Source organism: Hylaeus anthracinus, unplaced genomic scaffold (genome assembly GCF_026225885.1).
Source record: "Hylaeus anthracinus isolate JK02 unplaced genomic scaffold, UHH_iyHylAnth1.0_haploid 11994, whole genome shotgun sequence".
NCBI classification, from domain to species: Eukaryota; Metazoa; Arthropoda; class Insecta; order Hymenoptera; family Colletidae; genus Hylaeus; species Hylaeus anthracinus.
The window spans coordinates 6,321,024-6,332,429 of NW_026534341.1; the positions used below are offsets into that span (position 1 = coordinate 6,321,024).

The 11,406-nt window shown below is 40.9% G+C and overlaps 1 protein-coding gene across 2 annotated transcripts in view; it reads right to left on the reverse strand.

Annotated features, from left to right (window-relative positions):
- LOC128888332 (DNA fragmentation factor subunit beta) overlaps nt 1-11,406 on the reverse strand; it is an 85,712-nt gene that overhangs the window by 9,824 nt on the left and 64,482 nt on the right. The window contains exon 2 of one of the 2 annotated variants that reach the window (XM_054145072.1): nt 4,256-5,099. In XM_054145072.1, the coding sequence (XP_054001047.1) occupies nt 4,256-4,369 (114 nt within the window). In that variant the 5' untranslated portion in view covers nt 4,370-5,099. Of the gene's footprint in view, nt 1-4,237; nt 5,100-11,406 lie in introns of both variants that reach the window. The other variant, XM_054145071.1, reaches the window with a different exon arrangement.

Genomic DNA, 11,406 nt, shown 5'->3' on the forward strand with positions numbered 1-11,406 from the left:
TAGAGTGCTCGGTCGATAACACAGGTTACTCTGTCGGTAATGTAGAGTGCTCGGTCGATAATGCAGATCACTCTGTCGATAATATGGAGTGCTTGGCCGATAATGCAGATTCATATACATTAACTAGAAATTATTTCATGCCTTTAATTGCATCTTCCCATACAAATTAAACAATTATATCTAGAGCTAGTGCGTATTCATATAAATTAACTAGAAATTATTTCATACTTTTCACTGTTCCTTTTTTGAAGTCGGTTAAATTTTTTTTCCAAAAAATTATTTTATTTCACTCTTTTTAGTGGCAATCTATAACCAATGGTTTCATGCAATAACAACAGTTATGAGCAATATACAGGATGACCCAAAAACGTTGGAGGTCCTTGAAAAGGCTTGTTTCGCGGGGGAGGCGAGGCCTATGCTACCGCAGGAGCTCCACCGGCATACTAGCGCTCTGATTGGTCGGGGATTTCTGTCAATGTCTCCTTAACGAAGCCTCGAACAACATTTTCGTTAAGAAAAAATTGTTTCAAATCCCCCCCCCCCCTCCCCCGAAACACTCTATTCAAGGACATACAACATTTTTTGGACACCCTGTATAATTGCAAATGGGATTATCAGGAATACATGTGCAAATACATGTGAAAGGATTGATTGCGTTTAGTAAATTCCTTGTCGAGTTACACCAGAGCATAACAATTTCGCACCAACAATAATTTTAAACAATAAAAGTGTCCATAAATTTTTGCAAATGGGAACATCACGAATTTATCTATTATGAAATGCAGAAAGTTCCATGACGCTCGGTATTTTCCTCACCGAGTTACATCGTATAATAGGAATTTTGCGATAACAATAGTTATAAACAATACAGAAATTCATAAATTTTTGCATCTGTGATCATTGCGAAAACCTCTCCGGCAGCAAAATGTAAGGGGTTTCATCGATTTAATCGGTTTCAGGCCAAACGTACGTGAAATAGTACGCTTTTTGCAATAAAAAATGATATAAAGTGGTAACAAATAAGACAAGGACAAATGTTTTGTTATGGGACCAAATGGCAAATGCTCTTCCAGATGCAAGAAGTTTCAATCTCATTGGTTTATCCGTCTCGGAGTAAGAAGCAAGACAAAATGTTTCTGTTTAAAAAAAAAAACGGGTTAAAAATGACAAATCACAAAATGTTTCTTTTACGCGGTCAACTGGAAGAAATATTCGACAAGGTGCAAGAGGTTTCACTCCGATTCATCAAGCCATCTCGGCGTAATCGGTGAACAGACATTAAAAAAAAAAAAAAAAAAATGTATATATATATACATGTCGAATTGAGTAACCTCCTCCTTTTCGAAGTCGGTTAAAAATGGGATTCATCGTGGGACGATGGGGGCTGAGAGCTTAATGAAGTCGAGCAAATTCCGATTCAGCTGTTCTGGCAATGTCTCCCGTGTGACTCGATAAGCGACGTCACGAATAGGATCGGAGGCAGATTAGCGGACGCATAATTGGCCCGATAATGTTCAAGGTTGTCTGAGTGAAAAGCCGCGTGTCACGGCTCCCCCGACTGACCCACATCGCGTTCGATGGTTTTTAATCGCGGTCACTCGGAAATGCAAAGCACGTGGACCTGAAAGTCGTCGCGACGCTTGCAAGGCAGAAATTTTGCCGATGAAGCGCGCCTCCCACGCGTTATCCGGTGTCTGATAAGGGAGCTCGTTGCGCAATCAGCGAGGGGAGCAAGAGGGGAGATGCTCGTTTTTATGAAAGAAATATAGATTTCCTGAAAACTGTCATGCGTTGCGAGTTTATTTTTGGACGAATTCTGCTATCTCAAGCAGATGCGCACATTCGACAATCGCTCCGATATCTAAATACCATACAACCATAATGCCTGATAACTTTGGTTATTCGTGTATGCAAAATTGTCGTTCGATACGGTTGCAGATGTTCCGTTGTATTCTGCTGGTTGATCGAATCATATTTTCGAGTACGTCAGATATTGGATTGGTTCCAACAATATTTGACGCGATATTAGACAAACTAATTCTGTTCCCTTCGACAAATTCTATTTGTATCGAACTACCATGAAAATGAGTACCGTGAGTAAGCTAATAAAAAAATCAACTTTAATATACTGTCGTCGACCAAGTAGCTAGATTGCTTTGAACACGCGCCATGCCTCATAGCGAACCCTTGCAATTAGCGAGTTTAATTAAATTCTACTAACAAAAGAAAAATGAGAATAAATTCTCGTAAAGTGCCCAGCAGTTCTGTGTAACGTAGATTCAATTATGCTGTGGAAACATTTTTAAATTGGACTTCTAAAAAACAAATTGGTGCTTTTTTTTATACGTTTTATCTCGTCGACTAACTTTTATTAATGTACCGTAAGCACCTTCAACTTTTACGTTTATATAATTGCGTGTTGTTCGATTGACGAATTCATGTTTTTAAGTAGAAGAAGGAATCGAAAGCAGTCTGTGTTTACAACGAAGTTTCTGATTCGATTGGATCAATCAAGATAAGAAATTACAAAACGAGTGCTCTCGCGTGAAGAATAATCGATTCGTGACTGCTACTCGGAGCCGCTGCTCAAATGTTGCCAATGCAATCTAGACACCGTTCCTATTATAACCGCAACAATACGTTATCGAGACATTAGTGCCACAGACGTGACTGTCGTTGCAGAGTACGTACTTCTGCAAGCAAGAGGACCGGGAACAAAGCAAAAACAATAGACACCCGCGACGTCTGTACGATGAGCCATCGACAAACGTACAGTCGAGATGGGCAAAAATAAATTTTCAACAAAGGAGCGAAGGATAAACGATTCGTCGTCTGTTGTTTATGCAACGAAAAGTACGTCGTAAATTATGTAATCAATTTATACTTGGCGTGATAAATGTTGTGCACATCGCGAGGAATTAACAAAGAGTTTATACATTTATCTAATCGTCTTTCTTCCTCCTCGACTCAAAGGTCACGAACGCAAGCTTTCTTCTGCTAGAAAGGTATTTGATTCGGAATAACTAGCTCCTTCATTGTTATCCGAGTCACAAAGGACACTATCGGGAGCCCCGACAGATAACTCCAGTAGGCGTAAGAATCATTTCTCTCGAGTCAACCTTGCTGTCGGAATCTAATACAATTCCACCAGAGATGTGACCCGTTCGCGAAGAAGATAGCGGTTCGAATATACAGGCAAACTTCCAGTAAACCTCGATTTTACATGAATCGTTTAACTCAACTTTTATAAGCATGATCCTGTCGCCAACAGACCGCCTACCCGCTGGGAAAAATTCATTTAGCGACATGTTTCAAACAAGGACTTGGCTCGAAACAGCATTCTTGTTTGTTCGGAGGATTAATCGATTTTTCATATCAAGTCTCCGTAGTCTCAAGATCTCGATATTACGTGCTCGAAATTTGATGGCGCTACTCGAGCATTTAAAAAAGTTTTCACTTCTCGAGAACACTATAAAGGTCAGGGAATATAACTTAAAACTTCAAAGGAGTTTTCCTTGGAACGAGTTTCCTTGACCTGGTGTTGATAAAATCTCGAGAATTAATCATGCGATTGGCTCGACACCTTGCATGCATCGCGAAAATGTGTGATGCTCGCATTTTTCATTTAGAAAATTCATTTTAATCGCAGGACATATAGTTTGGTTTAGATGTATCGGCATCGGAGTGGTATGTGGCTTCCAATGTTTGTTTCGTTTTTCATGCCGTACCTGGCGATCACGCAAACTGTTTTTTATTAGTCGAACATTCCGTTACACCAAATACCTCGTCGATCAAACGTTAACTTCATTCCGGAGTAGAACCACAAAACCCGAATGAATGAAAGCTCGAATAACTATTTGATAGAATAAACTATCGATAGGATTTTCAGATAATAGAATCCCTCGTGATATTCCTTGGATATTATAAATTATATACGATCGTTTCATGCATTATTCAATTTCGTTCCACGTAAAATATTTCTGTATTAATTGACAATATTTGGATCACAGTAGAAATAGTAACATATGAATAAATGTATTCTTAGTATTACGGAGGTTGGAATAACTCAACGCTGGTCCCGTTTAGCGTTCGGATAATTGATATTCAGCTACTCGAGGCTCGATTGCCCGTGACCCTCTCACCTGTTCGTCGAGAACAAAACAAAGCGGACCCTATCCTATTCCGCACTCGTTCGAGCCACTTTGGAGCTTACGCATGGTTGCGATTCATTGTTTACCTCGTTTCTCTCTGGTACCTTGGTGAGTCGTCGAAAGCAGCCGTCGAGCGACACGACAGTCCTGACCGTTGCGTGGCGATGGGCCGGATGGGTCCTGGGGCCAGACCGGTATCCGGAGGCTCGGCACGCCATGAGCCGAGGCGTAGGAACAAAAGTGGCAGCGAGTAGACGGCGGACTGCTCGACGTCGAACAGCTGGCGGCGACCACGGACCCCGACCTCTTCTTTCTTCGACCCTGACAGTGGGACGCTTATCGGTCAGCGGACGGAAGGGGGACCGACGCTGATTGAACGGAGAAGAAACACGACCGCGGAGTGGGAGATCGGAGTGGTATCGCGCGGAGCCGAACGAGGCGGAGGAAACTGGACGGAGAGGAAAACCGAAACAGGAAGCGAACTGGAAGCAACTGTTGCAGCAGCGATCAACCGAATCCACTGTGCCTAGGAGTCACGCGCGTGAGCACCGACGACGTAGGGAGAAAAGGACGAAAAAGGGTACGCGGAGAGAAGAAAGAGCACTACCGTCGACGGATCGCGGGGAAGGAATGACGGCGACGCGCGAGACGAGGCTCGAACCGGAGAATGCACCGGGAAATGCGCCTGCGAGCTACCAGCCAATCCTCCGAGTCTACTCCACATAGATGGAGCCACCGGATGGTCCCACTGTCGCATTATCGCTCCTCCGACACTCTGCGCCGTGTTCGACCAGCTCCGCTTTCCAGCAGCGACGGACGTCGAATCCAAAGTTTGCTGGCAGATTTGAAACTTTCGGAAGTTCCCGATTGAGATTGAGACGAGATTGTCTTGGAAATTCTTGATTGCTCCCGATAGGGTTGATATGGAGTCCTGATGGATGTGGGTGGCTAACGTAGCAGGAAATGCATTTTCAAGTTCCCAGAATAAAGATGCAAATGCTTGAGAAAATGAAGAACAGATTACTCCTCGTAAATAAGCTTTATTCTAGATGTTGTAATATGGAATGATTGCGTAGGAGCGCCCTAGGATCAGCTCTGGCTCTTGAAGTTTTGATTGGTCTCGAATGGTTTGATCCAAGTCTTAATAGGTTTCGAAACTTTCCAAGATTTTGAATGAACGAGTAAATGCATTTATACAATCAGGCAGATTTAAATTCATTTTTCTTTAAGATTTACGTAATTTCATGCCGTTTCATTTTCACCTTACTCGCCTTACCTGTAGAATCATTCCATGAAAGGATGCCCACCTGTAGGGCCTACAGTCAGTGCCATAAATATTCGTACCCTCTGCGTTTAATGAAAGAATTTATTTAAATTAAATGATAGGTTGTAATGAAACATTTATTTAAAAACATCGAACCTATCATTTAATTTAAATAAATTCTTTCATTAAACACAGAGGGTACGAATATTTATGAGACTGACTGTATATGTATATACCTCTAACACCTTACACATATTGAAAGGCGAGTTGCATTTCTTGGCAAGAGAATTCATTTTTTGTATCGATTATCGAATGGCCCACGATATATCCTGCCTGATTCGACCCACATTACGCTGGTTAATCGTAGTTTAACTATACTTAATACATACGTACTTGGCTACGATTTCCTTTGAGCTCTACAGCTGCCGCAAAGCCTTCTGGGCATTGTAGTATAAAAAAATTGTTGGAATGTTGTAATGTTGCAACTATATCTGCAGCGCCAGTTCCTCTATTCGTTATTCAAGAACCTTTCCAATACTATAAATCCTTACATCTGAAGTTTGACTGTACCTACCAACAGTATTCCTGAGAGTTTCGTCACCTACCATCCTTTCTTAATCCATCTGGTGCATATAATAATATTATAGTAAAATCAGTGGATCGTGCGCGCGGCCATGACATTGTTTTTATCTAAAATTTATCGTCCAACACTTCCAAGACGCCATTAACGTGCCTCGCGTATTGGGTAACGTAATTCCACGTACTTTCGTAATCGTCTGACGAATTGTAATTTAATTTCTCTTTTAATTCCCAGCTTCGCCACTTTCGAGCGTTATTGCACGCTTCGTTAAAAAGTTGTTCAACGAATTCATTGCGAATTAATTAAGTATTCGATCGCTGGGCATTCCGAGGCGAACCTCGTCGGTTCTCGAGTTTTTATCGTGTTTTGTTAGTTGCGAATTAGGTTAACAACAGAATTCGGAACGTATTTGTTGAGCGTGTTCTCGAAGAAAACGGCGAGTATCGGTAAACAAAATGGAACGCGTCTCCGCATAATTACGTTTTTCCACCGTCCGCTTCGAATCATTAATTAATTCACCGCAAATTTCGATCAATTAATTGGACATCGATCGCCTCGTCATCGAGTATCAAACTTGGTTTGCGTTATGCTTTTAACCTTGCTGCTCTCTCGAAGCCTAGGATGGTTATTCTTGAACTTGCTTTGCTAATGCTATCTAGGGCGCATCGTGCGCCGATTCATGCAGAAAAATTATGCGATACTACCCTAGTCGGTCCCATATTGCGCCAAGGTTTCCTTCAACGTCAGCCCCGCTGACTCGGTTTATAGCAAGCTAAACACTTCAGCCTATTAGAGAAACGTTTTGCATGAGAATGTTAAATATTTAACCTGTGGCTTTCACGTGGGTCCTTTGGATAATCAGACTTTGAAATTTTACTTCCTTTTTACATATGTATATCGGTTGTTTAGCTAAATGATTATTGGAATAGGACTTACTTTGTAGTGTGAAACTGTACAGATTAATTCAATTCAAATCGGAGCGTAGAATAAAAGTCGGAATATGTTCAAAGTATGCGATTATAGATTTCTTGTACGACTATGAGAAAAGTATATGACTGAGTGATTATACCAAGAGCAAAACGAATGACAAATTTGTTTAATTTTTAAAAGAACTGTATCTGTGTTCGATAGCAACTCTAAGCATGCAGATATATTCTCACTCTCGATCGAACGATCGCCGGTGCGATGAAAACGGATGTTATCGAGGATATGTAATTTCATATAATTGTGCAATTAAATTGATAACTTGCGGAGAATTATGTCTCGCGACGCAACGCAATGGAACCGCTTCGACTTCAAGTACGCGAGGATCTTTTACCCTTTCGATGGTTACATCTGTCATTCGAGAAGGTATTACGATTGTCGCATACCTGCGCCAAACTATTTCCTCCTCTCTCATAAATGAAAATAAGAAGACGAGTAACTCGCATAATAGACTTCACGTTGATCCGAAAAGAAGAGTTCAGTGTATTTAAATTTTTAGACGCAGTAGGCCAGAGCACCGTTCATTCGTAAACCATGTGCGTCATTTCTTTCCAATAATTCACACAATTAACCAACAGACATTGACCTAAGATTGACTTGTTAATCCCCCATTAAAGTAGATAATGCAACTACGAAGCATTGTATGTAAACCGTATATCGAAGTAGTTTTTTGATGTCCAACAACAATGTTGACCTCGAATTAAAACGGTCCTGTATCAAAGGCCCGCAACGTTACCGATTGTTACGCACGCGTTCGACGTCAACGAATCACCTTGTGTTCGATTCCTCGATAAAGCACCGTTTCATTTGGTCTGGCAACTCGTTGTTAGTGGTCGCGAGACACGCAATTAGGGATCATTGAGACAAACAACGACACTTGCGAGATGGACGATGTTCTGCGATCGATCCTACAGCGCGACCGGCCAATTATCGACCCGACCCTTTCATTTGTTCCTACGTAGCATCCTTAGAAGGACTATCACGTAACGGTGGCGTACCAATTTTGATGAAACTTTGAACACCTCGTTCTATATCATGAACAAATTCTGAAAATAAAAATGACAGAGTCGTGATTCTTAGAAAATCGCGTGTCCTGATATATTCCGAGTGGCGAGAAAACTAATGAATTATACAATGATTTCGACTAACGTACCAAACAGGCCATTTGTTACGTTGGTAATATTAATGATGTCCTGGCAGTGAGAGCAAACGATCAATCGTTGGTCACTCTCGGGTCATAGGTGTTATCGGTTTTAATGAACAGTCGTCAATCGATGGCAGAGAACGGTTCATTACCGAGCTCTTAAGGGCACGATGATCGAGCGATTACGAGGTAGCCTCATTGGGTGACATTTGGAATTATTAAGGTTAAGCCTTTATATTTTCACCGAGCCAGGCGACTATGAAGATGCAATCGTAGGATACAGAAGTCATTAATATTATTTGCAATCGCGCAGCGTAAAGATGTAGCTTGAACTAAATAAAAATATACGAAAGTGTACTGTCATCTCGAACCAGAATTCTGTTTGCGAAATATCGAAGGAAAATAAAAATATGTGGAAACAGGATGCGCATCGGCCGGATACGCGTCGAATTTTCCTTGCGAATCTTGCGTCAGAATTGGAAATAGCTTATCATGTATAATTGCTCCCACTTCCTGCCGTAAACAACGACTTTGTATTTGTTTGTCGCGTTGTCGACGAGCTTCTATTTCACGGAAGAGTCTCGCGATCTAATTGAAAGAAAGGAGCTGCGCGAAGCGCATTCACGATTCCGAGCGTACCTAGAAAATGGTTTGTCACATTGGCTTTTTCGTGTTGCGCGGAATCATCGGTGAGATATCGTGCAAACAAAGAAGTCGCAAGCTGTCTTGTTTTCCTTGGGCGTTGCACGGTTATCCGTTTTCTTCCTGAAACGACAAACAAAGCTTAATTTAAAAACTTTTGTATACCGTTGGATGGAAGCAAAGACAATATTGTACCTGTATAACATCGTGAAAAGCATCTAACAGAGGTTAAAAAAATTATCCCATGGTTTCAGTAAATTACGAATATAGAAAGCAGCCGATCTAGAATTAATAGGGATAATCGCGCATCGAACTATGATTATTTCATCCACGTTAAAAATTAATTCTAAATCTAATGGTCGGAGTGTTCGTGTAATTATGATTCCGTAGCGTCATGTGTATTCCATGTATATGAACAATACACTTTATTTGCAATTTAGAGTTCCAGATTTACGCAAGCTGCAAATATCTGCAATCGGTCGTCCCAGGAGGCTTCGAACCGCCCCGTCATTGTATTCCCCCGTATTTACGATCATCGACGATGATATCGAAAGAGTGGCTTCTTTTTTAAACAGTCATTATTTACGCCGCAACGTTACGCGGAGGAGAAAAGCGCGCTCGCGTGCAGCGACGTTTCACACACGGCCGCCCATAATCACCGTCGATATACGACTTTCCAATAGACGAAAATATTCTGCGTTTATAATCATTCTCGGCCTTCCGCCGAGTCCTTCGATCTTGGGACCAATTAATTTGTACGCGCGACCCGAGCTCTTTAGCCCGCCAGGCTTCGTTTTCGTATTTGGCTAGATAAAAAGGAAACATTAATATGATCCGACGTCCTTTTGTAGTGGAATTAAAATTCATGATTTTTCGATGGCCTCAACGTGCAATTAAAAATACACGGTGAGTTTGAAAGCGAACTCGGACTGGAATTTTCGACGTGCATAATGAAATAAATTAACGAAATTATGAAACAAAATGACATAATGTTACTGTACAGTTGACTGATAACTTATTTATACATTCAATTACGTAACATTACGTTCTCGCAGCCATTTCAATACATGAATCCATAGGCTTTAACGCTCGATTACTCGTTTAAGTTTTATGTTGTTTACTCTTCGTGGTCGTAACTCGTCGTGAAACGGTAGGATATTTTCTGCTGATTTGATGAAACTACTACTAATTGAGCGTGAAAATAGGAACCCTAACCAGTTATTTACAGTGGAATCACGCTTACGACACTTTCCGCGAAGTCATGGTAACCTACTCGATTTTCTGGACTGATAGAAATAAGTTTAACCGCGAATTTCCCAGAAGCATTATCGAAGAATGCATTTGTTCCTGTCCGATTAACATAAAATACGAGAATTATCCATTTTCTCGTTACACCTAGGGCGAAGATTGCGTGTTTAGTTTTCAGGTATATATCCTTTCCCTCGAATTAGGAAATGACTTTTTGTAAAAGCGCGATGCCTCATTCAATTAATAAAAAAGAAGAAATAACGACGTTCCCAGTGTATCGACCCAAAATGTCAGAATGTGCGTCGAGCGAGAATGTTAATCGTGAGTCGAAAATAGAATACCTATCGTTCTTCTTTCAACTGAAAATGTTGGGTCAGTGGTCAGTTGAATTATTCCAAACGGAAGAGGCTTAGAGCTCCGTCACTGCCGGTTAAAGAGCGTGTCAATCATCGGACATCATCGACTACAGTGACGCTGTGGAACGACATAGTCGTGTAACGAAGGATTTTTCTCGCGTGAAAGGAGATAATGAAATACTTTTCCCGTAGTTGGTCGTTCAAGGTTTATCGATTCTCGAGCGATTTTTATATTTAGCACGTGTTGCCGTTGAGGATAATAGACAGGAAAGTATCAACTTTGTCTTCCTCATCCAACGATGTACCCTTACATTGTAGCTCGTTGCGGACTTGAACTATGTAAGTCAAACGCTGCAAGTCTTAGCAGCAAATGTTTATATCAACGTATCACCAGGCAAGCTGGTCATAATGACACTAAGATCCTGACACTGTATACTAAACAAGCTCCTGCATAACCGGAGAACCGTTCACATTACCCATGCGGTAGCGTAATCTAATTACTGACCTATCACATCAGTATTTATTTAATTCTTTCTTGGCAAATTGTCTGTCGTTCCGTTAATTGTTATAAATGAATTGCTCGAAGGTGTGTTGAAAGCTTGTCCGAAGCTCGATTTTTAGTACCACGAGTATAAAACCGTACCAATTATGCATTAGAAAGGACCACTGTCGGATGATTTATTACCTTGAGCAACTATTTATTACACATTTGTTAAGCACGATTAAGTTTATCTACTGTCACGTTTGATGTCGGAAGAGACAATACATACATATATCTATGTGGTGGTTCTTATAGCATCGACTGTAAGTCTATAAATTTTGCAACGTCTATTGTCCGACCATACGTTGCACATCAATTTTTCCAATGACATTTTACAATCAGTGGGTCTCGCTAATGTATCAGTTTCCTATAAAAGTCAAATAATTAGTACCTCGTAACTCACGTATAATCCTGTTGCATCTTCATAATTGTCCTCTAAGAATAATATCACCATTAATGTCAGGATTAGTGAATATTTAAAATCTCTGAACAAACG